General features: G+C 43.6%; 2 protein-coding genes across 2 annotated transcripts in view; one reads left to right on the top strand and one right to left on the bottom strand.

Annotated features, from left to right (window-relative positions):
* The window catches only part of Cfap52 (cilia and flagella associated protein 52), a 33,884-nt gene extending 26,215 nt beyond the window's left edge, over nt 1–7,669 (bottom strand). The window contains exons 1-3 of the mRNA XM_051180348.1: nt 7,534–7,669; nt 1,140–1,339; nt 614–750 (exon numbers count right to left, since the gene is read on the bottom strand). Of these exons, the coding sequence (XP_051036305.1) occupies nt 614–750; nt 1,140–1,339; nt 7,534–7,615 (419 nt within the window). The 5' untranslated portion in view covers nt 7,616–7,669. The remainder of the gene's footprint in view (nt 1–613; nt 751–1,139; nt 1,340–7,533) is intronic.
* A 781-nt stretch (nt 7,670–8,450) lies between these two features.
* The window catches only part of Stx8 (syntaxin 8), a 220,416-nt gene continuing 212,553 nt past the window's right edge, over nt 8,451–16,313 (top strand). Inside the window, exons 1-3 of the mRNA XM_051180347.1 lie at nt 8,451–8,611; nt 12,527–12,626; nt 15,360–15,454. Of these exons, the coding sequence (XP_051036304.1) occupies nt 8,595–8,611; nt 12,527–12,626; nt 15,360–15,454 (212 nt within the window). The 5' untranslated portion in view covers nt 8,451–8,594. The remainder of the gene's footprint in view (nt 8,612–12,526; nt 12,627–15,359; nt 15,455–16,313) is intronic.

The following is a 16,313-nucleotide window of genomic DNA, read 5'->3' as shown; positions in this document are numbered from 1 at the left end:
CATGTTTGTGGTCATGGTGTCTTTGACAGCATTGGTTTTGAATGTAGGTTCACACAGTATGATCCAGGAAGATTTTATGACCCCCTAGAGCCCAGACTAATAAAATCAGATTCTCTGTAGTTGGGCCTTGGCAGCAGGGAGCTGGCCAGATGATGTCTATATGGTGGCAGAGCTGAGGACCACTCCTCTAAGTGACTTTTCTCATGGCCTTTCATAGACAGCAGCACACTCAGATGTGGGCAGACCAACAGAGGGCATGGGAAGGGACAATATACTTGATATCTGTAACGCCTGGTAGAAAACATGTTGGTAGCCAGGCAGTGGTGGCACACACCTTTGATCCCAGCACTTGGGAGGCAGAGGGAAAGGCACATGGATCTCTGTGAATTTGAGGCCAGCCTGATCTACAGAGTGAGTTCTAGCACAGACAAGGCTTCATGGAAAAACCCTGTGTAAAACAAAACAAAGCACCCATCCCCTTTATTTAAAAAAAAAAAAAAAAAAAAAAAAGGAGGAGGAGGAGAATAAAATGGAAGGAAGGAAGGAAAGGAGGGAGGGAGGGAGGATGGATGGAAGGAAAGAAGCATGCATATAAGTAGGTTTCATTCATTACCTTCCATCATCTGGGCCTCCAAGTGAAACCAAGTACAAATCATTGGGTGAAAAAGCCAGGGCTTCAATTTTACCCTTGTGCAGTGATAACCGAGCAATCAACTCTCTCTTCTTATAGTCCCATAGAATGATGTCTGCCTGAGGGGCAAGAACACACTGTCAGATCCTAGAACACACTGTCAGATCCTAGACAGGCATTAGTAGAACCTGAAGAGATGGCTGGCTACCTGTCTTGGTGATAAACACTCAATAATGCCACTTCCCTGTATTAGACCATATGGTAGAAGCATGACAGACAGCAACAAAGTAGAAGCAGATTTAAGCTAAGCATTCAAAATCACAAGCCTAAGCATCTAGTGCAAAGACACCAGAATCTTTCCGGGCAGCTTGATGTGCTTAAGACCAGAGAAGGCAAAGGATGACGGAGGGATGTGCGAGTGCACAGAGGTAGGAAGCAGAAGTCTGGCAGCTCTTCTAGGGAGGTACCTCTAAGTAAACGTCCAGTGGATTCTTTCTATTTTATTCACCTTGAACCCCATGAAAGTGACTTGTCCAGAGGCAATATAATCTCCTTCCTTAGAGATGGCCAGACAGGAGACATTGTTACCATGGCCGTGTAGGAATTTCTGTTCATTAGTATTTATTGCCTGGATGAGGACAGTGCAGCCCAGAGGGTAGATCAGGTGCTCCTGGTCAGGGTGGCATTTGAGACCATTGGGGACACGCCCTAAAAGAGAGATAAAAATAATTATAACAAAAACAAAAACAAAAACCCTATAATCAGGTGCAGATGTGGGTAGTGTGTGTGTGTCTGTGTGAAACAAATATGGAGTAATAGGTAATTTTATTGCACGGATAAGGAAACTGGTATACCACATCTCTCCTCAGACTTTGATGTGTATAAAAGTCCTCCAGGGGCCAGTTAAAAATGATTTCCAGTTTCAGGTTTGGAGTGAGCTAGGATTCTTCCTTTCCAGCCAGCTTTCAGGGGATGCTGGTGTTGGCTGGAAACCTCACTTTGGACAGCAAAGCCCTGTGGAGGATTCTCTAATCCTGAGGAGCACCGGTGTACAGGACACAGGCAGCTTGTTAGGGGGATGGTCATTAGACACAGGGAGAATGTCAGTACTTATAACACATTTGAAGACAAAAGTTTTGCTTATTTCACTTAGTATAATGTCCTCCAGGCTCATTCATCATCGTAAAATGGCACAATGCCTTTCTTTTAAAAGGCTGAATAGCAGTACAGTATGTCTTTGTGTAACTCATATTTTCTTTATTCATCCCTCTGTTGATGGACACTTGGGCCATTCCTATGTCTTAGCTACTGTATATAATGCTGTAAAGAACATGGGGGTTTAGATACTACTTCAAAATGCAAATTTCCTTTCCTTTGGGGTATTTACCCTATGCTGGATACTTGTATGTCAACTTGACACACGCTATCAGCACCTGAGAGGAGGAAATCTCAACTGTGGGTGGGGCCATTCCTGGGCTGGTGGTCCTGGGTTCTATAAGAAAGCAAGTTGAACAAGCCATGAAGAGCAAGTCAGTACACAGGACCCCTCCATGGTCTCTGCATCAGCTCCTGCCTCCAGGTTCCTGCCCTGTTTGAGTTCCTGTCCTGACTTCCTTTGATGATGAGCAGTGATATAGAAGTGTAACTCAAATAAACCCTTTCCTTTTTGATCATGGTGTTACATCACACAATGATAACCCTAGCAAAACATACCCAGAAATGGTATTTCTGGTTTCTGGACCAAATGGTAGCACTGTTTTGTTTTTTGTTTGTTTGTTTTGGTTTGTTTTTTAATTTGTTTGTTTTGTTTTTTAAGACAGGCTCTTATGTGTAGCTCCTGGGTGGCTTAGAACTTGATATGTAGATCAGGCTGGCCTTGAATTCCATGAAAGCCACTTGCCTCTGCCTCTCCAGGGCTGGGAATAAAGGTATGTGCTACAATGCCTGGCCCCCTTTTTTAATGAAGTTCTTATGAAAGGAAAGTTAGTGCCTTTCATTTGTTCCTCCTAAAACTACATACTTTTGTTCCTAATTTTGGCCTCTTACAAACACTCATATGGCTACCCATATGGTAAAGGCAAAATAAGATCGCTATTTCATACTACACATGAATAACATCATCCAGGTGGATCGAAGATCTGTATGTGAAAAACAGGACCTGATGCTTACACAGATGTAGGAAATGACTTTTTAACCAGGTTTAAAAAAAAAAAAAAAAAAAAAAAAAAAAAAAGTGAAGGTTGGTCCAGTTGTGTTTAACTCTGAATCTCTAGCTATAAAAGCCAAATGAAAAGCCCAAACCAGAAGGGATTTGTAATATACAGAGATTATAAGGGGTTCTCAATTAATATATCAAGAGTTTCTACAAAGCAATAAGAAAAATGCACATTTCCCAACAACAACAAAAATGAGTAAAGAATATAAACAGGAAATTTATAATGAAGGACTTTGAAAATTAGTAAGCATGCAAAAACACAACCTCTTCTTTTGGCATTGGTTTGGATTATGTTAGGGTTCAGGTTAGGTTAGGGTTGAGATTGGTGTTAGTGCTATGGTTGGGGTTGGAGTTAGTGTTTGAGTAGGAGTTGCTTTGAGGATTGGATTGGTTTGGGGGCCAAGGATAGTGTTTGGGTTTGTGTTAAGGTCTGGTGTATGGTGATTTGAATTCGAATGATCTCCATCGGCTCAAATATTTGAATGTTTATTTTCCACTGGTAGAACTGTTTAGGAAGGACTAGGAGATTTCAAGACAACTTAGTATTGACTATGTCATATGGTTATTAGTGGTCACTCTTATACAAATCTATAATGAAAAAGAGAATATGGGACAAAAAGAAATAAAAAATGTACATGTGAGGGAAAAAAAAAAAAAGCACCAGGAAAAGTAATGTTGGAGTCAAGTCCTGTACTCATACCCTACCCAGATAATCTGCAACTCAAACAAAGGAAAGCTGTGCAGCAAAGGAAAGCATCGACAAGTCAAAGCATATGAAAATGTAAGTGGCAGGGAGGGGCCGCTTTCTACTCCTAACAGGCTGCAATAGTTAGCAGTTTCAGCCACCTGATTCTGGCTTTATCACAGGAGAAAGGGGCTGTGGAATCTTCCTCTGCAGCTAAGGTGTGCGGCAGGGGAATCCTTGCATGGTGGCTCAGAAAAGCCATTTTTTTTTTTAAAGCCATGAAAGTGACACCTGGATTGCATTGGAGACCCCAAGGTGTTAAGAGATGCCAGAGCCATGGTATGTCTGCTGAGGATAAATGCAAACAGGGGTGGAAACAGAGAGAGAGAGAGAGAGAGAGAGAGAGAGAGAGAGAGAGAGTCAACAAGGCTGGAGGCTAGAAGGAGTTGAAGATCCTAAAAGCCCTTGGACAGGACAGCAAACCAAGGGGTAGGCTTTGAGGTTCAAAAGCCCATGCCAGGAACAGTTCCTCCCCCTTCCTCTGCTTACCTACTGTTTGTAGATAAGCTCTTAGCTCTCCCTACCACAATGGTCATGGACTCACCCTCTGAAACTGTAATCAAGCCCCCAGTTAAATGCTTACTTTTATAAGTTGCCTTGTTCACAGTATCTCTTAACAGCAACAGAACAGTAACTAAGACAGGTGCATGTCTTCAGTTACATAGCATCTTAGCTGGGGCTTATATGGCTGTGTAGAGACACTGTGACATATAAAGGAACACATTTAATGGGGGCTGCTTACAGTTCAGAGGTTTAGTCCATTGTCATCATGGTGGGAAGCACTGTGGCATGCAGGCAGACATGATGCTGGAGAGGTAGCTGAGTGTTCTACATCTGGATCTGACAGCAGTAGGAAGACACTAAGACACACTGTGCCTAACTTGAGCATCTGAGACCTCAAAGCCCACCCCCAGTGACACACTTCCTCCAATAAGGCCATACCTCCTAATAGGGCCACTCCCTGTGGGCCTATGGGGGCCATTTTCTTTCAAACTACACATAGTTAAGATCCTTGGTTGCAAACAAAGAGAGTCAACTCTGGCTAAATAGAGCAGAAAAATAATTTCAGGAAAGGAACACAGAATCTATAGGAAGTGTAGAAAAATATACATGAAAAGTGGGTGGTGGTAATGAGAAAGAAAGAGCATGTCACAGAAACTAAACTTCGTGATCACGATACTGGGCGGCCAAGACAACATTTTATGCCCACAGGTCATGGCTCCCTCAAGAGGGGAAAGTGTGTGTGTGTGTGTGTGTCGGTAGGCCTGAGTTTGAAGACATATCTTTTCTCTATAGCTTTCCACCTTATTTTTTTAGGATACTGATTGGTTGGACTGACTCTGGGCATCTGCCTGTCTCTCCTCCCCAGCCTTCTAGTCTTAGGCTTACAGATATCCACCACCATGCCCAGCTTTTATAAAACTTTATTTACAAAGCAGACAGTGAGACAAATCTGGCTTGTAGATGCCTGACCAATTTGTTGTTGCTGCTGTTTTTAACTTATAAGAACTCAGGACATAATGGAAGATCAGTTAAATGTGACCAAACTCTCAGTAACTACAGCTAATGTTTTCCTATCCAACATAATTACATTTGGCCTGTTTACATGATTAACTCATGTCTAAGTATAGTACCAAAAACTGTAGAGTGTATATCATTAAGTTAAAATTCAAGTTTGCTGTCACTTTGCTTTCAAGTTCTTTTTGTTTTGGGGGGGGCGTGCAGGGTTTTATTTTGTAGCTCTGGCAGTCCTAGAACTCTCTATGTAGATCAGGCTGGCCTCAAACTCACAGAGATCCAATTGCCTCTGCCTCTCGAGTGCTGGGATTAAAGGTGTGTGCCACTATGCCCAGTTTGCTTTCAGTTTCAGATTAATTCCATGCAAACTCTAAACTCCATTGCCTAGTGTTTAATAACTCTGACCTCTTTTTCTTGTCTTTCCAGTTGTAAGGCTTCAAGCAAACTATTTGCTATTCACTACGTAAACCCTACACTGTCTATTTCCCAGAGTTCCTCCCCTATTCTGGCTACTTGGAATCACCTTACACCTCAATCCTTAGTCACTGATTCCTACCCTATTTTAAGGACCATTTGAATTTAACGAGATCACTCTTTCTTTGACTTCTTTCAAGTCTGCAGTAAATGTTTCTGCTAAAGAAAAGTCTCAGCAAAAAGAGAAGAGTGCATACTGCCCTTGCAGAGAACCTGAACTTACTTCCCGGGATACATAGCAGGTTGCTCACAACCACCTGTAACTCCACCTTCATGGGATCTCATGCCCTCTTCTGGCCTTCATGGGCATCTGCACTTGCATGCCCACCCCCCCAACCAGTAAACACTGGAGAGCTGGCTCAGCCATTAAAAACAATGGCTTCTTTTCCAAAGGACTCAAGTTTGATACCTAGCAGTCACATGAGGTTCAAACCAATCTGTAACTCTAGTCCCAGGGGATCTGATGCTGTTTTCTGGCCCTCTTGGACTCTAGTCACAGACATGCACCACAAGTAAAACACTCACACACAGTTAAAAAAAAAAGAAAGAAAGAAAGAAAGAAAGAAAGACAGAAAGAAACCAACCTTTCATCCAAACTTTGATAAAGCTTTCCAATTTGCTTTTCTGATAGCTAGTTAGTATGTGTCTTAGGGTTTCTATGGCTGTGACGGGACACTATAACCCTGGCAATTCTTATAAAAGGAAAACATTTAATTGGGGTGGCTTACATTTTCAGAAGTTTAGTCCATTATCATTACGGTGTTACATGGCGGCACACAGGTAGACATGGTACTAGAGAAATAGCTGAGAGTTCTACATCTTGCAGGCAACAGGAAGTGGTCTGACTCACTGGGTTTGGCTTGAGCATAGATGAGACCTCAAAGCAGCCACCACAGTGGCACACTTCCTCCAACAAGGTCACACCTTCATTAGTGTCACTCCCTTTGGGAGCCATTTTCTAACAACCACAGTAATGTTAGCAAGAATTCAGTTTCAGATCTCTGCCTGTCTTTGCACTGGCTCACCAGGATGCAATTCACTAGGGGTCTCTCCTTATCAGTAATCTCCATCCACCTCTAAAGACCATCTGGCTCGGATACAGGAAGTGCTGGCTTTCAGTTAGAGCTGTGTAGTACAGTGAAGACTCAAACGCCAAGGCCCCAAGTGCTTCAAAGTTTGCTCAGTAATTGTTTTACACCACATCCTTACAACGGACAAAGCTTCCAGGCATAACAATGCACTTTTTAAAAAGTTGGTTCCCCCCCCCCCAAAAAAAAAATTTGATTCTTCAACCCCTCCCTTCCCATCACAGCAATTTCTGGCAATGTTTACGACAGCCACGAGTAATGATAGCAGTCAGGCTCCTCCAGAATCAACAAGGATCCTCCCTTGGCAGTCTCCCTTTCTGCCCTCCTTCCCTCTCATCCTGTCTTTTAAACTTTTGAGAGTCCTTACTTGGGATAGAGGACACCAGTTGCATGTTCTGTCTAAGCCCTTTCTCAACTGCAGATGAGCAAGGGGTGGGGGAAAGTTTTTTTTTTTTTCCTCCAAGCTGGGTGGTTACCCAGAGGTGGAAGTCGGTGAAGGATGCGTGTGTGTGTGTGTGTGTGTGTGTGTGTGTGTGAGAGAGAGAGAGAGAGAGAGAGAGAGAGAGAGAGAGAGAGAGAGAGAGAGAGAGAGAGAGAGAGGAGTCGCCCTACATCCTACTGAGTTAGGCATATAGGCGTATAGGCACATTTGGTCCCTGGCTGTGGGCACTTTATCTGAGCTGTTATACCCGTTCTAATTCCTGAGGCTCAGGAATGAGGCTAAGATCCTCCATCACCCTGGGTGATGCCTGGGTGGTGCCTGTGCCTGGCTAGGCTCTTGCCGCTGTCCCCACTGCTTCTCAGGCGCTACCAAGTCAGCGTCTCACTGTCTCTGGGTTATTATGGATGCTCCAGGCCTCACCATTGAAGCCGATCACAGCCTCAAGTTCCAGTTCGGCTACGTCGGTCTCGGTCTCGGTCTCGGGTAAAATTTGTTCTTCCATCGTGGAGAATTTCAGTTCATTGATTCCTCAACTCCAGGGTGCAGCGTCTCCTGGTCGTTATGGTAACTGGCGCACGCATGCGTGCTAGGTTTACCCTGGAGCAGAAACCCAGCCCGCTGAGTTCGATTTGATTTACCTTTTTGCAAACATAGGGACGGCTTCCTTATTGGTTTTTGTTGTTGTTGTTGTTGTTTTCTTTCACCCATTCTAGAAATTTAGGTGGTAGATGAACACTAAATATGCAGAATGAATTCCCTCGTCTCCCATATAAATTCTGACTTTTGTTTTAACTATAAAATTAAACCCCTTATGATGACTATTCAAAGTAATTGAACACTGAGAATTGCCTCTGATGAGTAGGCTTCTATAAAAACCACGGTATTGATACCTCCTTGTAAAAGGAAAGAAAAATGTAAAACCCTTCCAAGTGCTGGGAATTCAGGCGCGAGGTATCACACCTGATTTGCTTTGTTGTTTGAGAGAGGGAGAGAGAGAGCGCGCTTTGTTGTTTTATACACACACACACACACACACACACACACACACAGAGCTTTGTCGTTTTATACACACACACACACACACAGAGAGAGAGAGAGAGAGAGAGAGAGAGAGAGAGAGAGAGAGAGAGAGAGAGAGAGAGAGAGAGAGAGAGAGAGAGAGAGAGAGAGAGAGACTACGAAAGCCGGGGTCTTGAAGTGTTTCCATCCCTGGGAAAAGATTTTAATTCTGTTCAACAATTTAACCATTTTCCTTGCGTCCAGCAGTTCGTGCAAATTCACTAAAATAGATTGTTGCAATCCACTGTTCCCCAGGAGTGCGCTTTGGTTAGCCTGGTTTTTAGGTCCCTAAAATACGTTTTATTTGGCGTACGCTGGGCTCGGGTCGCGCACCTTCCGAACTGCGGGGAATGAGCCGCGCGGGCCGCCGTAGTCAGCTGCTGTGAGCAGGAAGTGTCCCAGCTGCAGGAGGAGACTGCACCATGGCCCCGGACCCCTGGTGAGTTGCTGGTGCTGGCAATAGTTTGCGGTGTGACTTGGGGGTGGAAGTGGCTCCCAGGGATTCGCACAGACCTTGGCCATCGTTGAACTTGAGGCTGGCGGCTTGAGGCAAAGCGAGTGAGGATCCTTTCCCTGCTTTGGGGACCTAGCCACATCCCTCCTCCCCGGTGCTAATTCAGTGGTCGGATGGGAACACTGACCTGGGGGAGCTGGGACTTGAGCAGAATCCAGTATTTGCCCCGCATTCTATAGGGTCTTCTCGCCTATCCTGCCCGTGGGTGACTGCAATGTAGACTCCCCTGGGGTCCTGTAAAAATGAAGTAGAAATAACCTTTTGGTGGGATGTCTCCCCCATTAACCCTCAGAAAGGGGAAAAACAGGTTCAGACTCCATGGTCACCATCCAGTTAGCAGTTAGCTGGGCATAGGTGTTATGGGTTCTTCACAGTAAGACTTGCAGCAATCTGGAAGGGAAGTTTGCACTTGTGATGGGCAGTTTACCCTTTCCTGCGTCAGTATCATGAAGACTTTTGTCAGCAAGAACTAGTGCAGAAGTCAGCACCTGACAAGGGCCATTTATTCAGCAATGAAGCCCCAAGGACAGAACGATGAAAAATGTGTTTATACAAGGAACACATTGCTATACAGCCTTGACCTTCCTGTTTAATAATTTATAACATTGTATTTCTATAAAGTTCTTGTTGGAGGATATGCCTTATGTTGGTGTTTCTGGTACAGTCTGTAATTGTTTGATGACAGACAATTTTGAATATTAGGAGAGTGGATCCTAAGGTCAGGGTGAGAGTTACTGGGATTTAGGATATTTGAGCTAGTTGCTGAAATTTTCGTGGGCTTTTGTTTGTTTGTTTGCCTGTTTTGTTTCCATTGTCTCGGGAAGCCCAGGCTGACCTTAAATTACAGATCTTCTTGCTCCATTCTAAGTGGTGTGATCACATGCTGCCACCATGCCCAGGAAATTGCTGAATTTAACACCCCCCCCAAGTTTCAACCCTTGGTAGAAAATTTGGAGACTACTGAGTATCTGCAGGAAAGAAAATAAATAGCATGTTTATCATTTGGAAACAACCAATGTTAACTTTTTTTCCTCAATGCTTTTATTGTTTGAATCTATATCCTGCTTGTATTTTACACAACAGGAAGCGTTTCTTCATATCATTAAATAGTATTTAAACATGATTTTTACATGCATGTCAGTACATCATCTGAATGTTCATAACTTATTTCAGTTTTAGCTCAGTGGTAGAACATACCACATGCACGGCCTTGAGTTTGGTCACCAGCAAGACAAGAAAGCTTTCAGCTGTCAAATGAGAAAGCCACGGAGTCAGACAATTGAGACTAACAGTAAAGGGGTTCAAATGCTTCAGTGTCTTGGGGTAAAATTCCCGAGTCTGATCTCATTAGATTGCCAGGCTCTGCAGACACTGGCCTCTGCCACCCTGTCCTATTTAAATGTACCCTCCTACCAGGGCCAGTGCTTGGCCCATCTTTGCTCGTGCCATGTGCCTTCTGTGGTGTTTAGATTTCACCCCTCCTTTCCATATGGAAATCTGCATTAGTCTGGAAGTCAGCCCAAGATGTCCTCTTGCAGCCCAGCCAATCTGAGGGCCTCTGACATCAGTAATGTCTCTCCTCCCCTAACTCCAGAGGTACTTAATTTAGGTCTCGTATTTGATGGAATTTTGTTATGGGTTTTATATGTTTGTCTGCCTTGACAGAGCCTGACTGAAGCTCCTGTGTTCATAGCTGATAGTGTGAAGGCAAACAAGTAAAGTGTGGGGAATCTGGGGCTAGGACAATTTTCCTTATTACCCCACTGTTTTTTTTTTATTATTTTTAAAATTTTATATATAATATAGATTGACCTACCTGCTCTTTTTCATATACACACATGTAACTGAATATACTGAATGATGCATATTGCTGTATATGTGAGCCTAGGGTTAGGGGTGACATTGTCTTTGAAGTGCTTGTAAAGTTCTCAACATAAGGTTCTCTGTGTAGGACCTGGAGCCACATCCTCAGCCCAAGCTAGACACCTTTTTTTCTGATTCTGGTGATTGAGCCTACTGCCTTGTATAAGCTAGGCAAGTGCTTCCCACTGAGCTCTGCCTTTAGTCACCTTTTTTTTTTTAAAGTTTGAGACAGTTCACTAAGTTACCCAAGCTGCTTCATTAGACTGACCTTGAAGTTAAGATTCTCATGTCTCAGCCTCAAATAGCTGGGATAATAGGCATGTCTAGTACTGTGATATCTTAAAGTAATAAGTTATTTCTTTTCTTATGCATAAAACTGGGATATTAGGGCAAACAACAGTTTTCAATATTTTGTAATGGACATTCCTGGAAAATACATTGTCCACATGAACACAAGAGTTGCTGCTTCTTAGGAGCAGACTGGCGTAAGAGATGAAATGTATGCACACCCAAGTGCTTTCTGAAAAACTGGAAGTGAAAATGCTGTAATAAGGAAAACTCTGGGTACTATTAGGTGTTCATTTGAATATTTTTTAAAATATTGAAAAAAAATTTTTTAAGTGTTTGGGTGTTTTGTCTGCATATATGTCCATGCATCTCGTTTGCCTGCTACCCACAGAGAACAGAAGAGGGCAGAATTCAGTTATGGACTGCTAGGAATTGAACCCATGTCCTCTGGAAGAGCAGAAGTGCTCTAAACCCCTGAGCCATCTCTCCAGCCCCTCATTTAGCCCCTCCTTTGAATGTTTGAAAGCCGCTAACACTGTTGAGTGGCATGTGGAAGGCCAGTCAGTGTTTCGAGAACTGTGGCCAGCTTAGGAGTCAGCCAGGCCCTCATGTCAGCTGGAGCATTTGGGCAGATACAGTTCCTGCCGCTGACCCTGCTGCGTGAATGTGCATGTCACTTCTCACCTTGCCTCAGCATCTCCTGCTGTGAAATGGCACCTTCTTGTCACAGTGTTCCTTTATCTTATCTTCGTGTTTCTTCTCAGCACAAATCAAATCAACATCTGATATAGCATATGTTTATTGTATGCCATTCTCCTTTTGCTAGAATGTACGCTTAAAAACAGGAAGTCTGTCCGTTTTGTTTATTGCCCATTTGAATTGACAGCGCCTGGAACAATGTTGGTTTTATAGCACAGGCTCCTCAGCAATATTATTTGCTGGCCGTTTTACAGAGAAGTGAATGCAGGGCCCAGCAGTAGTGTTGCAGACCTGTAATCCTAGCATTCAGGAAGTGAAGGCAGGAGGATTATGAGTTCAAGGCCAGCCTGGATTGCATAGGGAGATCCTGTTAAAACAAATGCAATAAACCCACAAAAAGCAAAACCAAACCAAACCAAACCAAACCAAATAACATCAAACCAAAGGTACAAATGCAAATGTTCTATCATGTGCGTAATAGTAAAGTCCTTGAGAGCCCAGATTCTGGGATCAGATACATTTGGTTGCTGCTGTCCTTTGTCCCCTCTCAGCAAGTCAGCTCTGCCTTTTTTGTACCCAGTTTCCTCCTGTTTAGGTGGAGGAGGACTTGTTCCCTACCCCATAGTGTTCTTGTGTGGATTAACTGAGTTGTCCTCAGTGAAGCATTCTGAATGGTGCCTGGTACATAGCATAGGAAGCACCATTCAGTACATGCTACTATCTTGAGTCCTTCTTCCTTCCTTCCTTCCTTCCTTCCTTCCTTCCTTCCTTCCTTCCTTCCTTCCTGTCTGTCTGTCTTTGTCCTTTTTTATTTTTTTATTTTTTAAAATGTAGCCTAGAGCTTACAGTGTAGACCAGGCTGGCCTTGAACTCACAGAGATCTGCCTGCTTCTGCCTCTGCGGCTCTGTGGTGCTGGGATTAAAGGCCTGTGTCACCATCACACCAGACCAGAACTTTATTTAAAGAACTTTGTATGACTTTGGTTTCAGGTTCTCCACATATGATTCAACTTGTCAAATTGCTCAAGAAATTGCTGAGAAAATTCAGCAACGAAATCAATGTGAAAGAAGAGGAGAAAAGACACCTAAGGTAATGCCACGGGAGAATTAATGTGCTCAACTTAGACGTCTGAAAACATTTCTAGATCTGGGGCGTTCTCTCTCCCTCCCTCCCTCTCTCTCTCTCTCTCTCTCTGTATGTGTGTGTATGTGTGTGTGTGTGCGCGTGTGCATGAATACTCAAGTGCATGTCTGTAAATCTTTGGAGTCTGTTTTGGTTTGTTGTATTTAATTTTATTTTTCCCCAATTTGATAAAGTATGACTGCTCCCCCAAGATATAAAATAGTCTACATTTCATTTCATTCACTGAAGTCTTTGTTTGTTTGTTTGTTTTGGTTTTATTTTTTGTTTTAGTTTTTTTAAAAAAAACATTTTGTTTATTATGTAAACAACATTCTGCCTCCATGTATGCCTGGGTGCCAGAAGGTGGCACCAGATCTCATTATGGATGGCTGTGAGCCACCATGTGGTTGCTGGGAATTGAAGTCAGGACCTCTGGAAGAGCAGCCAGTGCTCTTAAACCTCTGCACCATGTCTCCAGCCCCGTTCACTGAAGTTTTATACAGCTGCAGTGTTCACACTGTTGGCAGCTGTGGACATCAAATTCTTGGATTTGTTTGTGTATGTATGTGTTCATGGGTGTGTGTGTGTGTGTTCATGGGTGTGTGTGTGTGTGTGTGTGTGTAAGACAGAGGTTGATACTGATTGTTTTCTTTTGTCACTTTTCACCTTGTCCTTTTGAGGATGGGTCTGCCATTGGACCTGGAGCCCACCAACTGACTTGGCTAGATTGGCCAGTGAGCTCCAGGAATTTCGGTCTCCCCCACTCTCTCTGGCTGACTCTCTGGCTGACTCTCAGGATCCTGGGGATCCTGGGGACACAGATTCCCATGCTTGTGTACCAAGCACCTTACCAAGAAGTCCCAGCCCCATGTATTTTGTGTATGATAACTCCTTAATCAATTGTTTGGGCAACTAAGGGAAATCTTATCTCAACGACAAACAGATTAAACAACAAACCAGAGAAATGAATGCTAGTGTTTTATCATGTGCACAGTATGATTTGCATGCCCCTTTATTTTGCAAACATATCATTTGTCTTACTTTTATTCTCATTTGTCCTCTTTTTATTTGTCTTGTTTTTATTGTCATTTGTAAATCTATTTATTTATTTTTGAGTTAGGGTATTGCTATGAATCTCGGACTGGCCTGGAACTTGCTGTGTAGTTCAGGCTAATCTTAAACCCATGATCCTTCTGTCTCAGTCCTCTGAGCACTGGGATTACAGATGTTTGGCATTTCAGGGTAATTTTAAGAAATATCACTGAAAAAAATCTTGTGTTGTCAATAACAAGATTCCAGATGGATTTTGAATAGATACTCGGGAGGCAGAGGCAGGTGAATCTCTGTGAGTTTGAGACCAGTCTACAAGAGCTACTTCCAGGACAGCCTCCAAAGCCACAGAGAAACCCTGTCTGGAAAAACCAAACCAAACCAAAAAAAAAAAAAAAAAAAAAAAACCAAATTTCTAGATCACAGTGAAATGGACAGTAGTGCCTATTCTTAGTTTTACTTTCCGTTTCATTTTTGATTTTCCAACACTGTATTAATCGTGTGTTTGTTCTATTTTTGGGTGACATTTCATTTTATGACTTGATTTAAAAATTTTAAAATTATATTTATTTCTGTGTGTGTGTGTGTGTGTGTGATGTGTTATGTGTGTGGTATCTTTTTGGTAGAGTTTGGGGGTGGGGGGGTTTCCTTCCTTTGTTGTCCAGGCTGGCCCTGAGTTTCTGGTTTCAAGTGAACTGTTCCTCCTCAGCTCCCCATCAACTCCATGGGACTCCTTTGGTTTCCAGGGGTGTTAGAACAAAGCCAGCTTTTCCTGACTGCCGACATGGGACAGTTGCTTGACATGTGTGACCTTGCTCATCAGAGGAAGGTCTGCTGCTTCACCCCGAGTAACTTACTATGTGGACCATGCCAATCTCGTCCTAGAGATCCTCCTTTCCCCCCAGTGCTGGGATTGCAGGCATACCCCACCATGCCCCACATAACTGCTACTTTTAGCAAGTGGTGGTGAAAACAGTGGCAATGTGACTTTTAAAATATTCCTCCCATTGCTTCCATGGCCAAGTATGTTTTTGTTTAAATGGGTACTTTTGTTCTTCACATTTCCAAATGCCAAAGAGGGGCTCTCCCCATCTCTTCTTCATCTTCAGAGTCACGGACAAACGTTCCCTCTGGGTGTTTAGGATGACTGGAGACAATTCCTTCAGTCCTAGAAGAAGAGTCATGTGCAATTAACATTCCTTTCATGGAAAAAGACCTTGTACTCTCCCGTTCACATGGGCTATAAATACACCAGAGTGTTCTGAGACCGGTCAGAATGGTAATGGGACTTGACACCTTGTCATCTGGAGCATGGTTGAGGGAACTGTGGGGTTCTGCTGCCAAGAGGGAACTGAGGGACTAAGAGAACACAATTTCCCACATGGCTCCAGGGTGGATAAAATACAGTATGCAGAAGCTCTGGAGACAGAATTCCAGCTGAGTCTGAACGCAAGCTGACAATTTCCACTCATTACTCATGTGGACCAGGTTACCTTGGGCAGGTGCACTGTGGGTACAAAGTCCGGGTGGGTGGTTGGGCCAGGACACCGTTGAGAACTTGACAGCCTGAGTCTGTCTCCCAGGTCATCCTAACTTAGCAGATGCTGTCCCTGTGGACCGTGCACTCAAGTTGTGTTCTCCTCTTTGCAGCTAACCCTGACCATCAGAACTTTGCTGAAGAATCTGAAGGTAAAGATCGACACTTTGAAGGACTTACTGCTAAGAGCTGTATCAACACGTCAGATGTATCCATGTAAACATGTCCACCTTCCCTGGAGTGGGAAGAGAAACAGTCTTATTTAAGAGAGGAAGGAGTCTGGGCCACCCAGATTTTTCCACATCTCAAGGAGGACTTGATCTCCACACGGTTGCCTAGAATCTTGAATTCTGTTTTAAGTGTCCATTCACTGCTTTTTTACATTGGCTGTGCTGGCAAGGGAAGACCCACCTAAGGACTGAATTTGTCTGGGTGTAACCTTGACAGGGTAGGAAGCTAATGCTTTCCCTCAGTGCCGTTTGGAGAGCTGCACACTGCTCTCTGTTTACTGCCTTGAGGATGGCTAGCTGCTGCTCCAACCAGGACTTCCATGATAACCCTCAACAGTGATTCTCTGGTGGATTTTTCAGAACATTTTTTTTTCTTTTTTTCCTTGTGACAGGGTCCCAGTAGCTCAAGCTGGACTTGAACTCACTCTGTAGCCAAAGATGGCTTCTGACCTTACCTACTGAGAACTCAGATATAGGCATACTCCAGTCTATACAGTTCTGTGAGGTGCTGGGGGTGGAACCCAGGGCCTTGTGCATGCTAGCCAAACACTCCACCAATGGAGCAACATCTCAGCCCTCTGGATATTTAGTAACCTGCTTTCTGGGCAATGATAGTAGAAGCTACCTGTCTGTTTTGCTTTTTAAAAATCTAGCTGTAGACCATTGAGATATGGTCTGCCTGCTCGATTCTTTCAGGGACACAGATAAGTGCCTTTACTTTGGGAGCTTTGCAGGTGAAGAGTGTATTGGGACTTGGTTAAAGCAGGCCGGGCCATCTTAACTTCTGGTGAATTGTCCAGTACTCAAGCAGGTTTTGAGCTCTTTGTGGTCATACAC

Source organism: Phodopus roborovskii, unplaced genomic scaffold (genome assembly GCF_943737965.1).
Source record: "Phodopus roborovskii unplaced genomic scaffold, PHOROB, whole genome shotgun sequence".
NCBI lineage: Eukaryota > Metazoa > Chordata > Mammalia > Rodentia > Cricetidae > Phodopus > Phodopus roborovskii.
Note: the sequence above shows the minus strand (reverse complement) of the source record. Positions and strands in the feature narration are given on the sequence as shown.